Source organism: Xenopus tropicalis, chromosome 1 (genome assembly GCF_000004195.4).
Source record: "Xenopus tropicalis strain Nigerian chromosome 1, UCB_Xtro_10.0, whole genome shotgun sequence".
Classification (NCBI taxonomy): Eukaryota; Metazoa; Chordata; class Amphibia; order Anura; family Pipidae; genus Xenopus; species Xenopus tropicalis.
The window spans coordinates 124,483,110-124,510,522 of record NC_030677.2 but is presented as its reverse complement, the minus strand read 5'-3'; the positions used below and the strand labels follow the sequence as shown (position 1 = coordinate 124,510,522).

Below are 27,413 nucleotides of genomic sequence, written 5' to 3'. Positions count from 1 at the left end.
TATTTACGCTGCCTTGGTCTACACAACATCTTTGGAATGTCCTTTGCAATTTAATAATTTGTAGCCACAGGATTAAGCCTCATTTATGTTTTTGTCACAACAGGATTCCCATTTTGGCTGAGAGTCAAATTGTTTTGGTCTGGCCTCTTTTTCTGATTTAAATTGCAGGCATTATATCTAAGCCAGCATGGTATTTGCTGTGGTTAAGCATACACAGAACTATTCATTGAATACTTATTAATGCAAATAACTGAGTACATAGTAACCATAAAATCCAAGTCATCGTAAAAAAGGTTGCCCACTAGCGCTGCACACTGCTTCTTACTGAATTTTTTTTTGTGTGAAATCCACTGCAACAACAGACATAGCTGTCTTTCATTTTTGTTATTCTGATTAGTTAAGCCTATGGCACACATTCTGAAGGGCAAAAGTCCACATTTGAGGGAAATATTTTTAATATGGCAATAAGTGACGAGATTCCCTTGACAGAAATGATTCATGAGAGTTTCTATTGTTTTTGTTACAGCAGAGAAAACGCCAGGTGTGTCACTGCCATTATTTTCTATGCAAATGACAAACAGATATATAAAATTGTCACTCAGACTAGATGACATGCCTTTCAAAAATGACCACTGTGGTAAGAACAACTTCAATAATATTTTGAGTTTAAGAAAAATACCTACTGTCATCCTGTGTGGATGACAGATTTTTTGGTTCAACTGATGGGGCCTGAGCAGAGCTGAAAGGAACTCAGATTGGAATGTGGTTGTGGCTCTGCTGATACCTCATCTACCCAGTGACAAGCAAATTAGTTTGTATGGACCTAGAAGGTGCCATATGTTCAGCCTTTTCAACAGCATTAAACATACAATGCCAAAATGCCCCAAATTACTCTCCTTTTCCTATTATGGCAATCTCTTGAAACAGTAGATCAAGTGCTTGTCAAACAATTCTCGCCTGAAAATGCAGCAGTGCACACTTTCAGGCAAGGGTGATTCTACTCTGCCCTGAATCAGCCTTCCAAATGCAACAGTGCAATTGAGTTCTCCGCACTAGAAGAGCCAAATTTCCAATTTAAAAAATAGAATTTTGTTTCTTAAAGGAGAAGGAAAGGTAAGCTTTATCAGAAAGGGCTATGTAAATACAGCCATAAGCACTCACAGAAATGCTCTCTTTCAAAAGATACAGGATTTCTTGTCTGTTTGTTTTCCTGTGCCAGAGACACGCAGCTCTCTCCTCTCTCCCCTCTCCTGCTCCCCCCTCAAGAATGCTGAGAACCCCCCTTTAGGAATGTATGATCTGAGCCAATCAGCAGGAAGCTTCCTCATAGTCTTACTAACTGAGCATGCACACTGGTCTTGGTGCAGGAGCGAGGCATTATGCAAACTTTCGTTACAGAGCTCAGCGTTTTTTTTTCCTATGAGGCTTCTGATCATCCGAACAGGAGAAATATGGGGAGACTTAAGGGCACTATTGAGAGAACTGAAAGTATGCCTGCAGCTTGACATTAACTCTTTATTAGCCTTTCCTTCTTGAAATTTACCTGGGGTGCCCTTTTGCCCCCTAATAGCCTGCCGCACACTGCCTTACCTTGCCTCTTGACAAGCGCACCCATGCTTTCTGGGGAGAATTGTCTAAGGCAATTGTCACAGAGGGATATTTCAGACGTGTGTGGGCTGTTACAAAATGTTGAGTGCACAAATTATCCAGTGTACCACTGACCTACAATTTAACATGATGTAAGTTTCCTTTGCTTTTTTGACATAATTAAATGCCAGTAGTGTCTCTAATTCTGCAAGTGTGGGTTAAACTGTAAAACATTTATATCATTTGTATAATACCATTGTTTAAACTGAGGCTTCCTTCAAATGTGTTTCCTTTCCATATTGCATATGTGAAAGGTGACCTCTTATCCATTTTCATACCTCCCTGGCAATCACGTGCTACAGTTTTACGTCATACTGTCATTTATGATAAGACACACAATGAAAGCTTCCCCAGTGTTGATAGGTTGCTTCCTGGCTCCATTAAAGAGACCATTTGGGCTGCTCTCAGGCCTTCAGCTAGCGTTCTCTTAGCAAAATTAAAAAGTTTTTTTTTTTCAGTGATCAATTTAGGCTGCATATATCATTACAAAATGGCTCAAGCCTATGCACAATAAATGAACAACCAGAGGATGCACCTGGACAAAGTGATTTCCCTCTCTAATATTTTGCAGGGAAAGGTCAGATGTGGTAATTGTGACTATAATATTGTTTAAAAGCTCTGTCTAATGTAAGAATGCATCTGACTTGCCTCTGCTTGTTCCAAAACATGTTTTTAATATTTTCTCCTCCAAAACTTAGCATTCTAAATATTTACAGTGGACAATTAGATTTACTACATTTAACAATACTTCCCAATATCACTTGAGAGCCATGGTAGGGGTAGGCAACTGCTAAATTTACAAAAAAAAATAGAAAATTGCCTTTTATTGCAATTAAACTTTTAAATTAAAGTATTGCTCATTGCACCCAAACATAGTCAAATAGCCCTTAATGCAAGCTATGCACCTTGTACTGCTCAGTAAATCTAAATGGATAAGAGATCATTTATATAAAGGTATTCTTTTCAAAGTAAATTACAGATTACAAAATGTGCAGGGATGCATGCATGCAAGTAAAGAGCTCCAAACACCACTATTATGACTTGAGGGATTTGTTGATGTTGGCTAATCAATTCCCTGGTACTCATGTGGCATATTTCTATTTCCTTTTAGGCAAACACAAGCAGATCTATCTTAATATACATTTAGCCTTTAACTGAATGGCTCAAACCCATTAGTTAGGTGAAGAGTGGGAAAAAACAAAAGTGGAATAAAAAAGAACAATGGAGTAAAACTCACAAAATACACAAAATCCTCAATACAGTTTTGTGAAAGAAGTGTTTTTTTATGCTATTTCAGATGCACCTTTTGTGAACTGGAGTACCATTTTATTACACACTTCCATCAGAACAACTTGTATGGTTCTGGTGTTATCAGCTCTATTTTATATTTGCGAATGTAATGAAGTTAAATTGGCAACTTTTTAACATTACAATTTTTTTTAAAATGGGGATTAAAACTGAGAGTTAAGATGTTTGTGAATTTGACATTAGATGATTTAATTGTATAAACAAACATTTTATTCAACTACAATAACTCCACTATTAGGAACTCCCCTGGGCCACTGGCTTTAAAGCGGCCACATAACATGTTGATGAATTAAAACCTTGCATTTTACAAACCACAAGTATTATATTGCAAAAGTACAGTTGCCAGTAACAACCGCTGCGGTGTTTCCTTTCATTTTCTAACCTGTACAAGACTGTTCAATACTGTAAACTGCATCTGAGCAATTTAGCACCTGTGTTTGTAAGTCAGCTTCTGGGACTCATTTGTGAATCAAGTGCAAGGTGCAAAAGTAAAACACAATCAACCATGTTTTTATCCACAGTGTAGATTTATTTTTTTAAATAAAAGCATAATTGTGGGCACCTGCATGGTAGGAACTAGCTCAATGTGCACCTGCAGACACAAGTGCCATTCTCATTTTGCTTGCATCAGTGTGAGAATGTTCACAGGACTGTAAACAGCATAAGTGCTGCTATTATTAACCACATGACTAGGCAATCAATGTATTGTGCTCCTTGTCATGTAAGAATACAAAAACAAATTGGTTATCTGTTCTAATAATAAAAACAGTCTAAAAACAATAGTAGCCTATTGGTTGTTCATTGTTCTGCATGTTTTAAGAAAAGTGTAGGGTGGTGGATTGTGCACAGAAATGTAGCACTGGCTAAAGTAATCTTCTTTTATGCAGGTCCAGAATGTATCCCCTTGTAGGTTCTCAGTCCCTGTAGTGACTTACCTTGTTATTCCTATAATTTATATATGTTTTATTATAGTTTTAGGGAGAAAAGCACTCAAGAATGTGCTTGCCAATATCTCTCATTTCCCATGGGTATAAATCTTCTTAATACCTACCCCCCACCCACTGCACATGAATCTCAGAATACCTGTGGCAGTATTTCTTCCAAAGGGTCAATGTATATTAAAAGGGGTTGTGGGATGTCTAAAAGGCTTTAGCACTGCTAAAATCATCCACTGCTTAATTTAGAAATTCTCTAAGCTAATATAAAATGATTGATTGTCTGCATTCCCTGTACCGCTCGCTTCTCTATTTCATCCATCATGGGAGAGTTTAAACTAAATGCATTTAGAAGCTGCCACCATCAGAGTGGATTCTTTTAAATCTTTGGAAAGTAGAAAGAGGACACAGTAAATCAATCTCACTTTTGTCATGCCACACAGGGCAAAGTTTACACTGACAAAGTAATTAAAGCTGGTTTTCCCTCCCTATGTTGTTCTTTTTTTTGTTGGCAAGGGAAACACCACGTTATATTCTTTTGGGGGGCTTGTAGACCTGTGAGACTTAAAAAAAATCAAGTACTGAAAGACAGTGGTAGGTTTCAGAAACACATTGTTTACATAAGTATTACATGTATCAACTTTACACCAGGAGTTTTTAAATAAAACTTTCAAGAAAATGTTTGAAGGGGACCTGTAACCCTAAGAAATAATTCCTAATTATATTTGATCCTGTTAAAGCAAACTACAGTAAACTCTACTTACATTATTTAAATCTTGTTACCTTCACTCTTTTTAAATCCATAATTTAAGGATACAGGCAGGTGCCATTTTCTGGAAACTGATGTCAAGATAAGTTTTGCAAAATCTAATGTATTTGCAAAAATAAAGAAAGACCTAATGCACATGCCCATGTATAAGCAACACAATTATAGACAGTTTGCAGAGAGGGGGCAATTGAGGAGGTCAGTGACACCAAGAAGGTGAGGGAAAGTTAATGCTATGTCTGAGGCATAGAGGCAGGCAAGCCAATATATGATTGACAGCTGAGATTTTTAACTGTGTTTATAACAGGTACAGATGTTTTAACAAAAAAAGAATAAAAAAAGAACTTGGGTTTTGTGTTTAATTTGTAAGGGACTTTTATTATACAGCTTTTTACGTGTGGGTGGTAGGTCCCCTTTAAGTAAGGTACATTGGGAAGTACACCTGACAAAAGGATCCCCCTTAAAAGCTTGTATAGTTTCCTTGCACTCAGCCAATAAAACACGCAGGGCTCTCTTTGGCTCATCAAGAAAAATCACCACAGTCTCCACAGAGGTCTCCTGTATTCTGTGATTTGAATGAGAAAATTTACTGTTGGTCTTTAAAAAATTATCAAAATTAGCTAACATGATAGTCCTTATTAACCTACATACTTATACAAAGCTGCATCTAAAATATACAGCAAGAATTAAGTAACCAACTTAATTTTCACAGTTGTTTTTAAATGTGATGCTGAACCATGAACCATAAATTTGTAGAGAAATAATTTCTGCATTAAGTATATTATTAGCATAATGTTAAAAAGGCTTTAGTTATCCTAAATAATGAGGGCCTTAAGTGCAATTGCTATTCGTGCAGCAAGATTTAATGCTGACTTGTTGCAACAGTATTGATCCTGGGGAAAATTGGACTTCTGAGAGGTCATGTTAGATATTTTACTTAGTGTTAAGATAAAGGCACATTTTAAAGGGAAGAAAAGCTAATATAGGTTACATCTTATTGAATTAAAATGATATATAGTATTTAATTAGATTTTTTAACCATTTATTGATCAAGTGTACTTCCTAAAGCAACATAACATTTATAAATTGTCTTATGTTAGATTAAATGTTTGTTGCTTAAATGTAAGTAATTAGGCCATGGGGGATTTTTCTAAAGAATATTCATGAATATAGGCTTTCTTCTAAACTGAGTTTAAACAAATGTGCAAAACATGCACAAAACATTTTTTGTGTATTTGTCTGATTATAGATTTTAATAGCACTGATTGGTTCAGTTAAAGTTAAACAAATAATCCTTAATTATCATTAAATAAAACTCTATGGTTTGGTGTTTTATTGAAATTTCAAGCTCTCAAAAGTCATATGAATCGAGTGATTGTAAACATCTATTTCAATATTTTTATATCTATTTGATATCCATCCGGTCTACGTTTTTGATCACTCTGAGCATTACAATAGCCTTATAAATAAAATGGTATCCTTAATGCAATTATCTAATCAGAATTGCTAAAGCAAATATTCTTTTAACATCTTTTTTTTTCTAACATTTTCAACTGTATATATTGTTCATTTGCGATCTGTTTTGTGCTGTACAGTGAACATTTCTTCATTTGTGGCATTGCTATTATACAGTACCTTCTGGGTCTAGTATATGGCATATGGCTTCCAGTGAGCTATGCTAAAGAGAATGCTCCTATCTGCTTTTATATGAACTGCAACAAGTCAGGCCTTTCTGAGTTCATCAGCCTTGTGACTCATTAACCAGAAAGTATAATAAGAGGCTTTTATAAATAAAGGCGGCCACAAAAATTCTGTTTTTTTTGTGTATTTTTCATTTGCATTCCACATTTCATGGGCACTTTGCAGCAGTTAGTATAAGGCGAGGATTTGAGAGTGGCAAAAAACCTTAACAAATACGCAGTCTGACAAACTACAAAAGTACAGTTTGTATTCTAGCAAAAAAGATATTAGCCTTTGTATCCCAGACCATATGACCCGCTGTCAAGGAGAGGAAAATACATAAATACATGTTCTGGAAAAAATGCTTAATATTTTTCTGGGTTTGGTCCTAAATTGATAGCCCCTAGGGGTTTAAAATATTTATGTGTACTAGCAGGGCAGGGATTGTTGTACTTTCTTCTGTTTCTAATCCAGTGTCTATGTCCGTGCAGTGATTCCTTCTTAGTTTGCTACTCAACCAATGTATAGTGCATATTAATTATATTTATATTTTTTGTATTTCAAAATAGATTCTGTGGCATTATAGGTTCAATGAACTTGCCAATGCATTTACTCCACAAAAGTTTTAATCACCTTTTTGAGGTGTCAGTGTAACTATCTCTATCTTACAGTAGTTTGTACATCTAAAAAATAATTTTATTACGTGAAAGGGATCATTTACATTGTACCACGCAGTGTGCGAAGTGCAAAAAAGGCCATAATTTGCCGATTTCTTTTTGCACTTTGCACACTGTGTTGTGCTTTTGGCGAATGGCTATAGGCCTAGGCATTTTTTTTCTGAAGCTTCGGAGTGCAGAGACAGCAGGCTAGCCCCTTGACTAGAGCACTGACTGCATTAAGCAGCTCTGTATCGAAAAAGGACAGGCAGGGGGAGACATGTAGGTTTAGCCTCTCTTGATCCCTCTTCCACGATTTGAATATAACAATTATTAAAATACCATTTTTGTGTTAGAAAACAGTATTCATTTACACAATTCCTGTCCTTAACAAGACAAAAAATCCACCCTTAAGAAGACGGCGTTCAACACTATATGAAACCACATACACACATGGCTTTACACAGCTACAAAAGCTGCAGGACTGAATCAGTAGACATAAGTAGGGCCTACAGATCATTATGCTTGTTTGCTGTATGTGTATGCCTGTATGCACCTGAAAAGCATTTGTTTGACTTTGCTCAATTTTTCAGTGGATTCTGGTTTTTTTTGTGAATACTAAGTTCTGTATAGGTAAATATTCCCAAGTGTGTGTGAAGCTGTTTGTCTAACAGTGTGTGTGAGATTCTGCTTGACTGTGGATAATATACATTTGTTTTCAGAGGCATTATTTTCTAACTATGCTTCAACGGATTTGGGGGAGGGTTGCTGAAAGTATTGAGACTTTTTTTGTGATGCTATTTGTTTTAATATTTGATTGCTATATGTATTTTTGCATTTATTCAGGGCTATCGAGAATGATGTGAGTTCTATTTTCAGTTTAGCGCAAGAGCTGTAGTTTGCATCCCCTTGGTAGTGTTGATTGTTAGGGCATATTTTTATGGTTTGCCTCAGGCAACAGAAGCACTGGCAGAGTCCATGTTTGTTTGGGTAACTGTCATTCTCTGGAACTGTTAACACTTACACCCCTTGTTCAAATAACAAGATGTGATGTAAGAAATATCCAAAGCACTGAAAGCTAACTGAAAAAAGGTATATATTTCATAATTACAATTTCAGTGGTCATTCAGAAATGGGCAATTAAATTCTAGCTGACCAGAGTTACATGTTTGACAATTACATTAAACACAAATCGTTCCGAGAGCCATGAAATCAAGGAAAGTGCGACAGACTGAAATATAGTAAGTGAGATGTGATTTTGCCAGGTCACAACTAGGTACACAGATGTAAAGCTATTAAATGGAAAATAATGTAAGTATTCTGATGTTTTGACTTCTTAGTTCCTTTTTAGAACCAGTCTGTGGCAAAATATCTTACAACTTAGCCTGAAATCAAAGCTTGTATAAACAAAAGCCCTTCCTTTCTGTTTATTTCTTTTATTTCAAGGTAACTTGGCATTATCTTTCTTCCAGCTGCCGTCCCACAAGGGGTAGAGTGGTATGCATTGCCTATGTTAACCATGCACAGCATTAAAGCATCACTAGATTGTGCTGTTTTGTGCAAATAAATTGCATTTTTCCTAAATTTAGAGACATGTATCATAAACTATAATAGCGGCTAAAAAAGGGGGGAAGATAAAGTACAATTTGGTAACCAAGTGGATGGGCAAATTACAAGAGCCTCCTCTTGCACTCTTCCCCTTTCTCAGATTCATTAGGTGCATCCCTCTATTATGGATTTTGCAGAAAGTATCTAGAAGTCGGCTAAGAGGTTTAGAAATTGTTTAGTAAAAAAAATCTATATAGGATCCCAAAGGCCACCCTCACTAACCTGCTACCATAGACATGTGCCTATTTAAAAAAATACAGCCCTGAGGGTAGAAGTATTTATATTTCCAGCCTTAGCCTTAGCACTATGGTGCATGTGGCACTGAGACTGAGGCTACTAAGTAGCAGTTATTGAAGCAGTGGGTATCACACCAGGCCATTTAGTATTAATGGCATGAAAGCCCCGCACAAGCACCTATTATTAGGAACAGATTAGAACAGCATTCAGAAAGTCTTAGCGAAAACTCATAAAAAATGATTAGAAGAAGTCCCAGGCTAAAATGACATATTTCATACTCTATTACTATAACACCCTCCCCCAATTAATTACTCCTAACATTGCAATGAATACACAGCGTTGTGTATTGTACAAATGTACAAGGCTGTGGGTATACTATTAGCACTATATAAACAAAGTTATACATTATTTATATGATGCTTATAAAGATATGATTTGATATGTTTCAAATTAGAAAGAATTATTGTGGCATTTTTCAGATTCGCCAACTGGTCATACAGAGTATTAACATTATAGGATGATGAGTTACATTCAAACTGCAATACCTATTAGATCCTTCCACCTGCTTTTTTCTGTTTTGGCAAATGGAAAATATCTTTGTAGAGATAATTGCTATCTATTCTTGTATCCCGTTGACATAGCAATGGCATGTATAAACTACTTTTTGTAAGCTAATGTAATGATAAGTTTTTTGTAATGCCCCAATCTCAATTAAATGTGTTGGGATTTGGCTTGCCTAGTCATGATCAAGAAACAGCAGGATCTTGTTTAATTCAAGCTATGAGTGGCAGCATGCAGACCTTTATGCACCTATCCCAAAGCATCACCAAAGTCATTACACCTGATGTGAGAGTGGCCCACCTGTTGCTGGTGTAGGAAGGCTGGATCTCGTGGGCTCAGTCCCACATATCTGTTAGCTTGCGATGTGCCCGAGGCTGTATAGGCTGAAACAAGAAAATAGACAGGTGAAGTAATCAAAATACATCAAGCATCATTAGCACCAAATTACTATTTTACCTTTGAAAATTAACAATAATTTTAATTTTATTGCAATAACTTTTGTTTGTACACAGACTGTATTTAATGTCTTTTAACTAGACAGAATAGTGTATAAAGTAGTTAATTAAAAAAAAATGGTTCTTTGTTTCTCTGCTTTCATACATATGTCAAGAATTAGGCTACTATGTTGCTTACCAAGGCAGAGACCTCTTCTGTTAAAATTAAATGCAATAATGCTGTCTCAATGGACAGGTAAGGTTCTTCTTACAGATAGAGATAACATTCCAAATATAGAGGAGAGCACCAAAAAGCAGAATTCTGCTAAAATGCTATTTATTTCAGACCAAAATACACAACATGTTTTGGGCTATGTGACGCCCTTTATCAACACTTGATAAAGGGCATCACATTGCCCGAAACATGTTGTGTATTTTGGTCTGAAATAAATAGCATTTTAGCAGAATTCTGCTTTATGGTGCTCTCCTCTATATTTGAATTGTATTGAAGGGCTCAGCGGTGTGCCTTGCGAGGATTGATGCATCAAGCCTGATCTAAGGGCTGTGCGGTTGAATACCTATTTGTAGATAGAGATAACATGTTGAGTTGGGAGCAAGCAGCTTTCTTTAAAGTGATACCAACACACTGAGGCATTTTCAGTAGGATACAAGGTGAGAAGGTGCTTTAGGTGGCACTTTATTAGAGACAGAAAACAATCACCCCTGGTACATTTAAGAGCCAATTTAAGAGAAAAATTTGGTTTTGCAACCCCCCCCCCCCCCCCCCCCCCGCTTGGTCAGAGCACAAAAGAGTGCAGTGTCAGTGTCATTAATCTAGCATACTAGACCCAACCAATGCAAACAGTGCCCCAGCAAATCAGTAATGTTGAGCAAGCAGCAATGTGTTACTGCAGCCATGGTTGAAGAACTGTAGAAGTCTAACATGCAAGTAACTAAAGTCTAGGGGAGGCTAGGTATTTCAACAGGTTAAATTAGTATTACAAAGTAGTTTAAAGGAACAGTAACACCAAAAGAATTAAAGTGTATAAAAGTAACACAAATATAATGTGCTGCTGCACTGGTAAAAGTTGTGTGTTTACTTCAGAAAGTCTACTATAATTTATATAAATAAGGGCTCTGGTACAGACGCGGCGGGGCGATTTCAGGAAATCGCGATTTGCGCGAAATTGCGCCGCCGCGTCTGCCATCCCGCCGGCGACTTACATGTTCGCCGGTGGGATGGCAGGGGTAGGCAACTCGGGGAGATTAGTCGCCCGCGAACAGGGAGTTTTGCCGCGGGCGACTAATCTCCCCGTGTGCCAGAGCCCTAAGCTGCTGTGTAGCCATGGGGGCAGCCATTCAAAGGAGAAAAGGCACAGGCACATAGCAGTTAACAGATAAAACACTATTGTATTCTACAGAACTTATCTGTTATCTGCAATGTAACCTGTGCCTTTTCTCCTTTTTTCCAGCTTGAATGGCTGCCCCCGTGGCTACACAGAAGCTTATTTATATAAACTATAGTAGTGTTACTGTAGCAAACACACTTTAAAGCTCTTTCATTTTTTGGTGTTACTGTTCCTTTAATATATTATAATGGTAAAAATTGTAATATAGACTGGACATTTGATTAAAAAATTATTGTACAGAACTGTTCAGTAAATATGGAAGAGAAAGGTTACATAAAACAAAAATAACTGGAACGATTTTGTTTCGGAAAGAGAAATTTAATGCCAGAAAGACCCGATCTTCAGTTTTACACATATTACCCATTGTATCTACTTCAGTCAATAAGGTACATTGTTTTATGGCTGAGACTATTTCAGGGAGAGTCAACCAGTGTTTACATAAAATTGCAATGTGCATTCCTGTAAGTCAGTGTCACCTAGCTACAAACGCAGGTGTTCAATAAATGTATTCATTGTTAAACACTCAAACACAAACTAAACAAACATAAAGGTCAAACAAAATGTTTCATCAGAAAAAGTTGGGATGTATGAAAGTGATTGCAAAATCTGGAAAGAACACTGGCTGATAACATAAATTTTAGGTCTTATAGTCATTTTACTTTCTGTAAATTCCAAGACCTTACATGCATATCAATGCAAACTTATTTTCACTAAGACCTTACATGCATATCCTAACAAGGGTCCTGCCTTGCTGCCAAACATGTTGGAAAAAACACATATACGTGTATCAGCACTCCAACAAACATCATGTAGCACACCACTGTGAATCTCTGCAGATATGTTCCTATCTCTGCCTGAAACCAAGATCAACAAGTTTATATAAAACATACAAAGTAGTTTTTTGATACTCTTATTAACCAATTTAGGCTTTTGGTTGGGTATTAAGAAAAGTAACCAGATGCACAAAAATGAAATACACTGAAAGGCCTTGTTTAGCCTCCCAACCCAAACAATCATACAATGACATGTGACATAATATGAAAAACAAATAGTTGCCAAGATGTTGGGATCCCCCTCACTTGCTGGGGCCTTTAGTAGTGGTAAGAGAAAGCCTCAAGGTTAGTTTGGTGGAGATTTGGGGACACTGCTTATTTCCTCTCCTACACGTTCTTGTAATGATGGCTAAATGACTAATACATCAATGTTTCCTGTACTTGTAACCTTGTAACCATTTATAGGGGCCCTGAACAAAGTCAAGCCTTGTGGGGATGGGAGTTTGCTTGAACTGAAAAAGAATGAGAGCCACTATAGGCTGGTCAATAGCAAATCAGTAGTGAAAAATCAATAGGATATATAAAGGATAGGTTATATAATATACAAAATGACCACTGGTAAAACAGCTTTTATGCTTAAACATTACTGTTTATATTACTGTAACCATTAAAATAAAATGCTAGCTGTAAGTAACTATCCTAACATGAAAAAAGTGCAAAAGGATATGTATATTCTCTTCCTTGTTAGATGGCCTATGACTGGTATCACTAACAGCCTGAGATCTCGCAAGATTTCGTATGATCGTGGATACGCACCTTGTAGTTTAAATTCTGTTCATCTGGGGTGGGTGTTAGGGAATGCTACATTGAAAAAGGGAACGAGAGGTTCCCGAAACGTCTGTATCGTTCTCAGTGATTGCTCCAATAAACCTTCATGAGGCAGTTTTTTGCACCTACTGAATCGTGAGTGACTTCCTTTTTTGTATTTTGCACTTAATATGTCTATAGCCGGAAGCCACGGCTTTTAGGAATACGCACTCCAAGTTAACTTCACTATAGACTTTATTTTGGATAGCACAACCGATTTTTTTCTTTTTTCACTAGCTGTAAGTAACTATTCTAAGATGAAAAAAGTGCAAAAGGATATGTATATTCTGTCCCTGATAAAAATTCATACAAATGATATTAACTCTGTGACTGAATATCATGCTAGAAGGCCTATGGCTAGTTACTCCAAAAAGCTATCACATAGTTTTCTCATTATATCTTATTTGACTGCACAAATATTTGGCAGTACCACTGCATACCTCACAGGTGGTATAAAGTTTAACATTAAATACAAATAACTCAAAAATACAGCTATACACAATAGCTATTAGAGCAAAGGTATGGATAATGGAAAGGGAGTACATTAAGACAAAAGCTTTTGGTTTTTTTGAGATGTTACTTAAGTGTCATGGAAATTTTGTTGGGGGGGGTCTCGATTTTTCTGTGACCCTATTGAAAGCTCATATACATTAATATATGTTAAAATATCTCTGGTTGTACATTGATGCCAAATACTTATATTTAAATGTATGTATGCATTTTAGCATTGTAAATTAACATAATATAAACTGCACAATTATAAAATGTTACACTTCTTGTTTGAGGTAAAAAAAAAGAAAGAAAATCTAAAATTCAGGTCTCTATCTTGAGCATTCTTCATGCACTTCCAGGGCCTAATTAGGAAAGCAATGTTGCAGGGATCATATCAAATCCATGTAATCAGCCATTTGTCATACTTCCCAGTTAGCATGAATTTTAACGTTTATATATCCTCAAGCAAGTTTCAATTAGAAGAGATTAGCTAGTCTCTTGACACTTTTGTTAACCCCTTATTGTGTCGCTTTGCTTTGCACAGCTGCTTTGTGTAACCGAAGTCCTAGGAAAACAATATTTATTAATGATTTACATTTAGCCTGCATTTTGCACTTTTTCACTATTTTTTAATCATTGGTATAATCTGTACTATCATTTTACAATTAGCATTTCACCTTTAAAATTCTATTTTATATTACATTCCCGAAAATGTAATCTGATATGATATCACTGTTATATTGCAGCATAATATAAATCACATAGGTGCCTAATCTATATTTTAGGGTTGTTTTTTTAAAGGGAGAAACAGTTAGTGGGGCCAAGCTTATTTTTCACTGTATATTTCTGTAATTTCCCTGCAATAATTAGGCAAATACAACTTGAAAGAGAAAACCATTTGCCTAACTAAAGTCAGTGGGGTGATATGCCTAATGGGCGATAATATTTAAATAATATTATTACAATTTAATTAATTTTCTACTTATCTTTTTACAGGCTAGTCATTGAGAAGACTCTGTAAATCATGTTTTCTCATATTTGCCAGCTAAGCATTTGTAACAGCAATGACTTTATTCCAGTGTTGACTTTGCAGTATCATAAATATTGTGACTAAGGTATATAATAAAAATGGCTTTTACAGTATTACTCTGAGAGAGTGTCAGGTCAATGCTTGCTAGCTAACTTAAGAGAAATGTATTGGGCCTTGACATAGAGCACACACAATCCATGATAATATCATTGTTCCTACTCTATGTTTTTCTAAATTGAATAAACTCACATATTGAATGTTGCCCAATTTTTTATAAGGAAAGTTCATCCAAATAAAAAAACTCCAATAACTCGAATTTTTGAGTTTACAAATTCGAAAAAACTCAAACATCTCAAATTGAAAATTTGACTTTGCCTAGGACAACTCCTTTAGACTTCTATAGAAAATTGCAAGCTTTTAGATGGCGAATTTCTACATTTAAGTTTTCATGTTTTTTGCACTAAATAAATACCAGACATTTGAGACATTTGTTTTTGAACCATAATTCGAATTTGAGGTTTTTTTAGAGCAAAAAAACTTGACTTGTGAAAAAAAAATCAAACTGGAATGTTACTTATTGTACAGCGCTGTGGAATATGTTGGCGCTTTATAAATAAATGTTAATTATAATAATAATAATACTAAATCTCCCCCCCCAGTCTTTATAAAACATTCTTTCCAACAGTCCACATGTATTTTTCTTCCTTTACTTTTAGGTACATGTAAAAATTAAATTTAGAAATGCCTTCCATGGCTTTTTTTAAATAGATTAAATGGATGCCTAGTCATGGGCGAACAAAGTAAGTACAAAATAATTGCTAAACATTGCACTTATTAGTGAATCAATCCGCCTTACCTTCAGTGGATGTAGTAATGGGTTTAGTGTCTGTCATGGTTAGGGTAACTGGCCTCACTGCACCATGGTGTGGGGATGGCGCCAACACAGGAGTAAAGTGGCCAGGAACCTTTCCAACAACTTGCCCGCTGCTGTTAGGCTGTAAGAAAAAGAAGTTATGAAACTTTTGGGTCATGGCTAATATCTATATGTTTAGAATCGGGTGTACATAGGTATACACAATGTTTCAAAACAAACAATGTTTAAAAGACTTGCTGTATTGATGAGTCAAGCAGTGCCTGTATAAAGCAGGGGCAACCAGACTATTTAACTCAGGAACTTGTAATCAAGTTCCTCTATGAGTGGTTTGGAAAACTGTAAACATGTCTTAAAATAATAGGTAAACGCAGAACTATTATATATTTTAATGAACATACTCAAGAAACATGTAGCGTCATCGTCATAATTCATCGTAATATGAGAATGCCAAAATCACTTGGCACCTTTGAAAGTCACTTATCAGGTTCCCTACCAACTGTCCCCTGCAGGGTTCTGATGGATGTTGTAGCTCAAAACAGCATCGAGGACAATATACCAGTAGCACAGTTATGTTTTAGAACATGCATATCCCAAAAAATAAGATACAGGTTTATTTGTTAGATACAGAAAATAAAATACCTAACTGTATTTTAAACTTTGAAACATTGGGAACTTAATCATTCAAACTGAAAATATGGTGTTTCTCCCTTTATTATTATTATTATTAACATTTATTTATAAAGCGCCAACATATTCTGCAGCGCTGTACAATAAGTGGGTTTCATACATTGGACATACAGAGTAACATATAAAGCAATCAATAACCGATACAAGAGGTGAAGAGAGCCCTGCCCAAAAGAGCTTACAATCTACAAGGAGAAAGGGCTTACAATCTTACTTCATTAGTGCTTCTGTATTGAAAAGTGTAGATATGGACTGTAGCCCAACAATTCTAAAACAAGGCTTGTCTCTTTTGTGAAAATTTAGATAAGCTTAACAAAGCCTGTGAGTTATGCAAATATCTACAGAACTACTCCCAAGCTTATTGCTTTCTTTGTATTACTTCCTTGTTTTTCCCATGTACCCTAACCTCTTTATACTGTAACCTTTTAGAGCCAGAGCCTTCTCTTCTACCTGAATGAGTTTCTGTTATTATGATATTGTTTGATTTTGGGTGTGGGTGCCAGCTTGGCATACTATATTTACAGTTAAAATGTCAACCGCCAGATTCAGTAGGTACAGGAAACAAATCTGTCAGATCAAAACTACATAAAACTAAATAAAGTTCGCACATCCAACTTGTTGATGCAAGCTAAACGCATTACAAAGAAATGTATCTAATTACAATAAAAGTTAATAAATATTTCCCGCTTTCGGACAGCTTTATTTTGTTTTGCCCTTTTAATGGAGATGAGTAGACCGTGATCTATTTTTATTGGGCATGGAGAGTAGGCTCTCAGCAGCAGATCATCATGCCTTTTAGAGGGGACAGAGGACTGCATTTTACCTTCACACACTTGATTTTGGGAAGGTAATGCTCAGTGTCCTTGCTAACCATAAAATGAAAAATCAAATTTTAAATAATATATTCCTTTCTTGACACAAAATCATCCTTATTTAAAGTCATAGTCATCCTAATTTAAACTCATAGTACAATTATGACAATTCTGATAGCACTATTACCTTGAAATTTCAGCCTGAAAATGGAATCAATGAAAAAGCATGCACCCCTCTTAGCTAATTATATTCTGCAATGGTACTTCAAATAACTTACTATAAATAGTTTAAAATAAAGATTAAATATTTATCAATGTTAACATCTTCTACTTATTTACCTACTTACAACTATACAACATTTTTAAAAAAGATGTTTGCTCTAGATCCAGTTAATTCACTTTTTAATAAATGCATAGGCATTTATTCAATTTGCACCTATATCTTTAAAAAAGAATAAACTGATATTAGCATTAGATTGTTTTTTCATATCCTTACTTACTTTTAAGTGCTGACATAGAACACTTGGTTTTAAAAAGTCAATACAGATGGAACTGCTGGCCTTTTGTTTAACTTGTCCCAGTGTAAATATATAATGTAACAGTAAATATTATTATAAAGTTTTCCTTTTTAATTTGGACTAGGATTTTTCAATAAAATGCAAGTCAAAGAGAAAACAAATATTCTTTTGGGTCAGGCAACATTTTAAAAAAAGAATATGTTTATGGAGTTTGCTTTGTGAGGTATTTAAAGTAACATGAAAAGCTCAAAATATATTTTACACACAGGCAATGAGAGCTGGAAGCATGGGGTATAACCTTCATTGGGCTGTCAAACCAAGTTTGTGTGTGAATACAAGGTCAGACATTTTAAAACTCTTTTATGATTGGTTACACTGGCCTCAGGTGTTGATATACAGCAGAAAGCTTTCCAATAAAGGCATCTGGCAACTTGGCAAGCTCCTGAGACAGTTGTGAGCACAGCTCTAGGGCTGCCTTGGGGTATGCCATTTGTGTTGGATATTAATCAAGTCTGTAATCATCTTTTTGGCCATGATGACCCTTCATTGTTGAACACAGAATGAACATCCTTGTGTACATCTATCTCAGAAAAGAGACTGGAAATACACAACAGGTGAAAACGCCACACTGAACAACATCATATAAGTTACACTGTTAAAAACAGAAATCTTAGAACATAAGTATTAAAAGCTGGCAATCTGTTCATAAATATTTCTCCCTTGCATGGTAATATCTTCTGCTTTCTTATACGCCAAGCTCTATCATATAAAACAACAGTCCCATAACATAATTATGTTGCAATAATATTATCTAAAGTATGTCAGTTTTATAAGTAAGGTTTACTCTTAAAGAGTCACCAAAGGGTATATCACACTGTTTTTCACATCTATTCCAAGCATAATTCCATTTTAACTAGTGGGATCTGCCATAGATCTTGTCTCATATGAGGCATTATTTGCCATGCAAAGGTATTAGATGTGTAGAAGATCAGCAACTTCTTTGTGTTCAAAAACTGTTGGCTTTATAGCTGCTGTTATGTCATGTTACTACATCTAGGAGGTGAAAAACCAATTAGATATCAGCATAACATAAGTTATGACCAAACACATCTAAGCATTTAAGGGACTATGCTCTTACCCAGAAGGATGTCAATTACTATTTTTTTAAATACGGCAATGCCTGGCCTCTATCAGATTCCTGGCCTGCAAGAGCAACTCAGCAGTGTATTGTGGCAAAACCCAAAACCCATACAGAGGCACTTTAAAGGCCTCTTTTAAAAAAAAAAAAATAAATAAATATTCTATTAAATTAAAGATGTAACACCGAATTTATTGTGCAGCACCAGGTACTTAGGTTAGTAATAAACCTGGTATATTTAGACTTAGATTTGGATACCTTTTGGAGTAACATGAGCAAAAGCCCCAGTTAAAGCTCTGTATCATTTTAAATTTATCATTATTGATTTTGGTCTTAACTCTTTCCTGTCTAATTCTCTGTTAAATGATATCTCACACATAAAACATGACTGGAAATCTGTTTTAAAATGGATTCCTGCAACTGGAAAATAGTTTGAAAACTGACCAAAATATATTAATATATAATAAATATATTAAGGCTAACCTCTTCAGAGTTTTTCCTGCAAAAATGAACAAAATTGATAATTGTGTTGGTTTAACAACCCAAAATAACCTGTTTCTACATATCGAGACCTTTACGGTGCAGGTAATGCAAAAACATGTGATGTGACCCTTCCCCATTTAATGGTTTTAGCTTTGCTTTGAAAGAGCAATCAAAGAGGTCGAGCAAACACATGTTCAGCTTGGCAAAGTCTAAGCTTTTCTGAAGAACAGTCTGACTTTCTGAAGGATTGTGGCATCTGGGCTCTTTGATGTCCAATTATTTAATTTCAAACTGCTGCTTTCTAAACATGTTTGACATATATGTTTGACGCCATGTGCTTTCATTTCATAAAATAATGCATCATGGAATAAGAACTGTAGAGCTTCTGCCCCGTTCATTACACAATTTAGCAGTTAAACCATGTTAAGAAAATTGCCCATTTTGTTCCTCCATTGAAACCTACAAGAGCTCTGTGGCTCTAAACTAATTTTTTCTACATGTTCGATTGAATGGCATAGCTGTTTCACTATAATCAGTGCAGCGGTAATGTAATTGCACCACAAAATTGCTATGGGGACTACAAGACAGCTCAGTTGCTTGTCCTAACAATCTAAATGAGCACATTACAGAGTGCGGCTGGGGAGGAACAGTTCATTCTAGGTAAAAGCTGGCATAGTATCTGTTATTTCCATCTGCAAAGCTGTAAGCATAAACCCATTCTGCAATGGAGATTCAATGATATTTGAAAACAGGAAAGTACACATTCAGCTCAGATGATATCATATCACATAGATTTTCCATGTTAGACAGCCATACTTGATGATAACGAAAAACAGTAAGGTTTGAGAAATATAAGCTTAGTTAAACCTTTAAAGTTTTATTATTTTTTTTTTACTTATTTTTACACTTAATTATTATTGGTCCTACATTTATTTTCCATACTACAATTAACAATATTATTTAAGAAAAAACAAGATATACTCAACCAATATAAAGTTGTGCCCAGCTCATTAATGCATCTAAAGAGGATTACAAAAAGCCTATGTAAAAGGTCCCTACAACAACAAACTTTTGCAAATACAGAATCTCACTAATTTGCCACCCCAATAGCCATTTAGGCTCACTTAAAACTTCTACATAAATAAAAATACGTAACAGCCACCCTACCTTCTGCTAAATGAAATACACAGTGGAAAATGTTACATTTTCCATTAGTTGAAATGGTTCACTCTGCATGATATGCTTGTTACTCACTTACCTACTGGATCCATTTGGTTACGTGCCCTCTCCCACCTGTAATGTCATATATCTGAAGCCCTGAGCAGCACATTGAACATTGCTGGAGATGAGGCAATAAAACACAAATATAATAGCCACAAAAATCTATAGAATTATTTGGCCTTTACATTCTAAAGCCTCTTCTCACCAGGCTAAATTAAACATTTATCTCTTTAGAAGGTCTATTTCCTAGTACCATAAGCAAAAAGACTGTGATGGCATGCACGCCAGTTTCTTTTCAATTCACATCAACAAATTGAGTTTGTACCTTTTTGGAGAAAATGAGCTTAAACTTTGTAATTGTTTTTAGAGCTAACTAAATACTGTCTCCGTTCAATGAATAGGCACTGACGACTTTTAGTCTAGCCGAGCTGATTTGTAAAGATGAAGGACCTGTAAGCAAGATTCAAGGGTTCTTCACACAGTTATGTGAAGTAATACTTTAATGCATAACCTACTGTGTGTTACTGCTTTAATACACATTTGTCCAAACATTTAGTGTACAATGATGGCTCTGTATTAACTACACTGTATTACTGTTTACTTTTGTGTAAACAAGCTATGCTAACTTAAACTGACAGCTTTGATGACAGACACACAAGTATTTATCTGGGACTGCTGCATCAGAAAAATGCCATACACATCTCAGTTTTATTTAAATTAAGTATACCAACCAACAATAGAAAGAACGCCCCCTGGGCCATAACCCTAAGCGAACAAGTTAACCAAAAAAAATTATCAAAAGTTGAGGTAATCGTCAATGTAACCACTTTCAATAAAGCCCTTGAACCTGAGAAACTGCCCTAAGTATGCCCCTATGAAAATGGATGTAAAAATGTTGAGCATGAGTTCATTTATATAGACAGTGTCTTTTGCTTAATAACAGAATTAGGCCCATTTATATCACAGGTGACCAAGGCTAGAAATATAAATAGAGAAGACTATTGGCATATTGAGTTATGGCAGTTTTAGGGAATTAAACAAAGTGAAATTTACCGTAATAGTAATGTAATATGGGACACGTGATGTGACAAGCTTAATGAATATTCTTTGTAAAGCTGGCTTTGACCCAAACCAAATTCAATAAATGTATAAGGGATGTATATCAAAGGAAGCAACAGCCCTTTATAATACACTATAAATCTGACTGTCCAGATCAAAGGAACAAAGTACTGGTAATGACAATAAATGATTCTTACCATACTTACATCTGTCCACCTAGAAGAAATGCAAACGCCTTTTACTCCTTACAGCAATCCTGTCAAGTCTCAGAGGATTTCCAGATATTAAAAAAAAACCTATACATGCTGGGAAATTGTTAACTCCTTTCACTATAAACTGTAGTTTTATATTATTTCTGAAAGGCATCCATTGCATCTAAATTTACACAGTGATCAGTTAGTATGTGTGTGACTATAATAAATAAATATTCAATATGAGGTATGCTGGGTAGATCTTTGTTGATTATGAAATCAGAATTTTGGGGTATGATTTTTAACTAAATGAATTAAACATGTTTTCAGCCCAGCACTGATAAAATTCATGCTGCAAAAAGCCTTCCCATTTGTGGAATTGCATATAAAAATAGACAATAGCACCTATAAAAACTTTACAATGGACAATGTGCGAGTATCTTCAATATAAAGAGTCCTCAGGTCTACTATCCTTGTCTGGGCTACCCTAGTAATGGCAGGGTTTATATCCTTAATCTAAACTAAGATTTTGCAGCCCACAGTAGTGCTGGGTGTGACTATAGAAATGATATATACTTTAAAGCCTGCTTACATTTCCTTTTAAAGAAGATCCTAATCCAAACACACTGCATTTTTTTTGCAGCAGGATTGCTCTGAAGCAACCATCTGTATGAACACTACATACAATGTGAGAATATTTGCAAGTGCTAATTTCATATAGTTATGTTCATGGCTGAGAACTGGAGTCCAGCTGTTGGTTGTTCCACATTCTAGCTTATTTATTATAACAGAAGGTAACTGAACTTACAATTAATTTGAACTTCTTATAGCATTATTATTTTTAAAAGTGACATGTTTAGGGACTTGAGGGATATTACTTTCAACAATACCCATGTCCTCTGCACACGATGAGGACATAAAAATTTACTATAATTCTGCACAGTGTGTTTTGCAGCTGTAAAAAACCCATGCCTAAAACATCCTAGAAAATAAAGCCGTGTTAAAAGCTCTGGGGGAAAAAAGCAAATCTTGCAAAGGTTTCCCGCAGTTAAATGTATATCCCTTAATTTATTTAGAAATGTTAGATAATATGGCCACTTAGGAATGAGGTTTACTATGGGATTCAGCAAATGTGACATATCTGAACAAACCCAAAGTCTTATCAGATGTACAAGTATAAACTTCATCCTTTTCCAAGTTTTAACTCTGCAGTTCTTCAAAGTGACCTCTTAATAGTTTCTTTTTTGGCTGTCTGGTTTGTGAGGTGGATATATCCCATACGACTTCTAATGTGTACCCTCCCTAAAGAAAAATATGCTTCTTTGTATATATCTTGCAAACTGTACTGTTAGTCTGTCATTCTTTGCTCTTTTGTGATAGAAACTAAACAGTCATATGCTGTGAAAATCAACTTTGCAGAAGTAAAGAGTCAGAATTAGGGCCAGAGGAATCCTGTAGTTTACGTTACCTTACACTGACCCAGAATGTTTTTATACAGCTTTCAAGTAACAAGTAGACTACACACAGCACACTGAAAGGCATGTTCTAATTGATCCTACCCAGCAAGAATTGCAGCCAAAAGCATGCATGTTTTGTTACAATGAACACTGTCTGGTATAAATGGTATTCATGAAAAAACATACATATTTTGCAAGTTTCCTGTGACAATTAAATAAAAAAATGTTGCCCAAGCTTTGTTGACACCTAAAAACTCTGACTAATTTTAGATGTAAGCAACATTATCTCAAGATGCCATCCTCCCATATAATGTATACCTTAATATTACTCCTTTTTTTATCAAATGTTTTAACGTGTCCCATCATGCGTAGACTTTATAAGATAATAAGTCTTTTCAAACTACAACAAAGTGGGGCCCAGCATAGCTCTACTGATAATATACTTCAGGGTTGAGTTGGGGTGTTGGGGAAAGAGGCAAAGGAAAAAAGTGTTCCAAATGACATTGCTCTGAGGCTCTGCCAGTTTTCATCTGCTTGCATATGCAACATCAGTAGTAATACATGTAAAGAACTCTGTGCTTACCCAACAATCAGTAAGTATTACTGGAGAAACACTGCAGTGTTCATTGGCAAATGACTCAGGATTGGTGGAGCCATAGAGATTCACAGCAGTGCCCTTACAGAGACTTTCAAGAGGGGCTTAAGTGTCCCATCAGATTCTCAACTCTATGTAACTGGCCTTAAAATAAATGGATGTTTCTTCATCCAATTGAATGCACAGTTGCAACCCTCTGCACAGCATATTTCTGTTACGGAAAGGAAAGCTTTAGTTTTGCTGATACATCAAGCTACATGACCATAGATGTTTAGATGTCTGATGGCTTATATTATACCAAGTAACTTTACACATCCCTCATTCCTTAGCTTATCTCCCAATTGAGCAGGATGAAATTGCTGGACAATATGACAGATTGGACTATCTATAGTATGCCTAAGGACATCATGGCATTTGTAGATATTAAAGTGCAGTATTTTGATACATTCTATAGCTGTCTATATCTATCGAAGCTGTACTGACTGTCACATGGTCGCAGATACCATTTGTTGCTTCTTTGTCTTCCAGGAAGTTACTATGCACAAGGGAAAATAGATTTTCCCAGACTTAAGAAAAAGCAACCTCGTATATCTTATATATCGTAAGTTCTGTAAGGGTCTGGGAACTATTACATATAGCTGTTTGAATGTTTCAACATGTTCTGTCAAATAAAACCAGATTTTATTACCAATGCCCTTTAATGACATGTCGCTAGAGATGACTTTAAGCTCTATTTTATTGGAGCAGCATGTGAATAATGCATATACACAGTGTGTATATATATATATATATATATATGTATATATATATATATATATATATATATATACATACTAGTATCAAAATTATAAATATCTCTACCTATGATTGCGGTGTCATAAAAATGTAAAATATACTTGTGCTTACTCTTTCCCCTACTGGTATGTTATCCATTATCCGGAAACTCGTTTTCCAGAAGGCTCCAAATTACGGAAAGCCTGTCTCCCATAGACTCCATTTTAATCAAATAATTTAGATTTTTTAATTGATTTCCCTTTTCTCAGTAATAATAAAACAGTACAGGTATGGGATCCCATATCTGGAAACCCATTATCCCAAAAGTTCAGAATTACTAAAAGGCCATCTCCCATAGACTCCATTATAAGTAAATAATTTTAATTTTATAAAATGATTTCCTTCTTCTCTGTAATAATAAAACAGAACCTTGTACTTGATCCTAATTAAGATATAATTAATCCTTATTGGGGCAGAACAAGCCTATTGGGTTTATTCAATATTTAAATTCTTTTTAGCAGACTTAAGTTATGGAGATCCAATTACGGAAAGATCCCTTATCCGGAAAACCCCAGGTCCCGAGCATTCTGGATAACAGCTCCCATACATGTACCATGTATTTGATCCCAATTAAGATATAATTAATCCTTCTTGGATGCGAAACAATCCTATTGCGTTTATAAATGTATTACTGATTTTTTAGTAGACTTAAGGTATGGAGATTCAAATACGGTGGAGATTCAAATACGGAAAGACCCCTTATCCAGAATACCCTTGGTCCTGAGCGTTCTGGATAATGGGTCCTATACCTGTATAGCAAAATATTCCAAGGGTGCTAAATTCTGAAGTTCTAACAGTGCTGCAGAAGTCAGTTTTCTTTCTGGTTTGTTAATCATTTGGCTTCTGATACATAGTTTTAAGAATCAGAACCAAAGAAGACTCAGACAGATACTGTTTTAAATAAGAATTACAAGTGTATATCAAAAAGTATGTATTTTTGTATGGAGATCACCATTAACTATATGCTAAAAATTCAGTTGTCTTTAGATGAATCTATGATGTACTTGATTTACAATTATCATTAGGAAATAAAGCTGGGTTTATTTATGGATCGTGCCAAATGCAAAAACATGCCACAAGTTTTTTTTAACTTTTGTAACCTGTCCCTCACTTAGCACCCTAGGCAGAGGTCATTGTGCTCTAGAATAAGACCTGTATCACTCATTAATTTTTTGCTCCACTTAGTGCTCTTGCACTTGCACCTGGGGTAAATTTATTTAAAGCTGGCCATACGCACTCAGACTTTTTGTCTTCTTCTGACGAACATTCATATATCGTTCGTATGTTTAAATTCGTACGTTGAAATTGCAGAATAAAATACTAAAATAACATATCGGAGGATGTTCTGAATTATTATAAATAATTGGCAGACAACAATTGTACGAAAGTGATGTCCCAGAAATGCATTGTAGGTCACCCAAGGATTTCATCAGATACTCTTAAGATACTATTAGTATAATGTCCCACTGAGCAAGTTAGTCGATACATGATAACAGCCATTTTTGTTACCTGGCTTGTTTGAGGGCTGGACGGGTCATAAGAAGGAACGTAGTTTTTCAAGGCATCCTGAGGGTTCAGGTGAGGAGGATATCTGATCGTGGGATGAGAAAAGTAGGAGGATGGGGCAGGAGGAAGAATTGCTTGTGCTGAAAATGGCAAAGGGGAGGGTGACGTCCTGGTTGAGATGACTGCAAAAAAAAATATTTTTAATTAGTTTAAACATTTTTTTTATTTCCAAAACTTTCAACCCCCAACTAAATTTCATAAGAGTTTTAATTTTATTCTGTTTGCAGCTAAATACCAGACATCCCTTGAGAACTAGCTGCCCAATTTTCCCAGATCGGACTGCTCAAAGCCTTGTTTAGCTTTCAGCAATTACACCATCATCTGATTTAGCTATGCTTGAAATAAAAGCATAATTCTCAGAAGAAAAACATATTTCACTGTTTAAGTATTTTTCTCCAGAGCCTTTAAAGATAACAAAATCCACATTTTTAGGTTCTTAGCCATGGACTGGAAGATTAGTCATCAATAGAAGCTAAACGTGCTTAGCTAAAATGGACCACTATAGACCAGTCTTTAAAAAAAGGGTGCAAGATGAAAGGAAATAGTCATCTCCACACATTGGGGTATTAATGATTTTAAAGGAGGCCTACCATTATTAATCACTTTTGTTTCCTCAAGTCATTCTCATGAATCGTCAGCTTCACATCATGAGTCACATGCATGCCAGTAATAAACAAGCTAACAAAGCCATTATAGCAATTTTTTGTGTAGTTACTATCGTTTCTACAATGCAGTCTATGGTCTAGTCCAACCTGGTGCTGAGGGAATATTAAGACCAAATGATAATTTACTAGATTATTAAGTTCTGTAGCATCACCTTTTCTGCACCTGAATTTTCACTTATAGCTCTTGGTGGGTCAATTAGTATTTCTACAAGTGAAGATGAACTCCCAGCACCCATTAAAAGCCTTTGGCGGTAGAGGGGTTCTGGTGATTTCATCACTATAAATGCTAGATGATCACCACTTAAGTAACTGTTCCTTAAAAGAACATGCAGGTAACTGAGTAAGTAGAGCTATATACCATAGAATGCTTAGCTGCCCTATACTAATATGTAGCTGGAGAGTTCCAGGTTTGTTTTACCAAAAAAAAAAAACTTACAATCAGCAAAATAATCTATTTTTGCAGTACAGTAAAGGTAAATGATCTATGGTATATCAATATGTATTTTTTGAATTTGATTCAAGCTCTCTTTTGCAGAAACAAACAGTATTTGTTGCCAGATTGTGTTTTATGTTAATAGAGAATCAATATGGGACAAAAAATGGGAAACAAATCCTATTATAATCATAGAGAACATTTGGCCATTTTCCCTTTTTTAAGTTGATTTGTTTTGTCTGATAGGGATCATTTCCATAATTCAGCTTCATTAATGTTTCCAATATAGTCAGATGATAATGGCTTTATATAAAGGGTTGATAGCTGTGTTAGACTGTCAGTCACCATGAGGCTTAGCAGCTGTGTTACTAGTTTTATAACAAGAGCACAAAAACTAAATCTTTGTAATAAAGGAATGGAAATTTCCCAAATGTATCCTTTTATACCCTGGCCTCAAAATGTGCATGCAAGTGCATGGTT

General features: G+C 35.5%; 1 protein-coding gene across 5 annotated transcripts in view; it reads right to left on the bottom strand.

The window, feature by feature from the left end:
* The window catches only part of nfib (nuclear factor I B), a 167,846-nt gene that overhangs the window by 20,510 nt on the left and 119,923 nt on the right, over positions 1–27,413 (bottom strand). For all 5 annotated transcript variants that reach the window (XM_012956639.3, XM_012955458.3, XM_012957039.3 and 2 more), the window contains 3 exon segments: positions 25,779–25,957; positions 15,260–15,398; positions 9,699–9,781 (listed from right to left, as the gene is read on the bottom strand). In XM_012956639.3, coding sequence (XP_012812093.1) covers positions 9,699–9,781; positions 15,260–15,398; positions 25,779–25,957 — 401 coding nt within the window.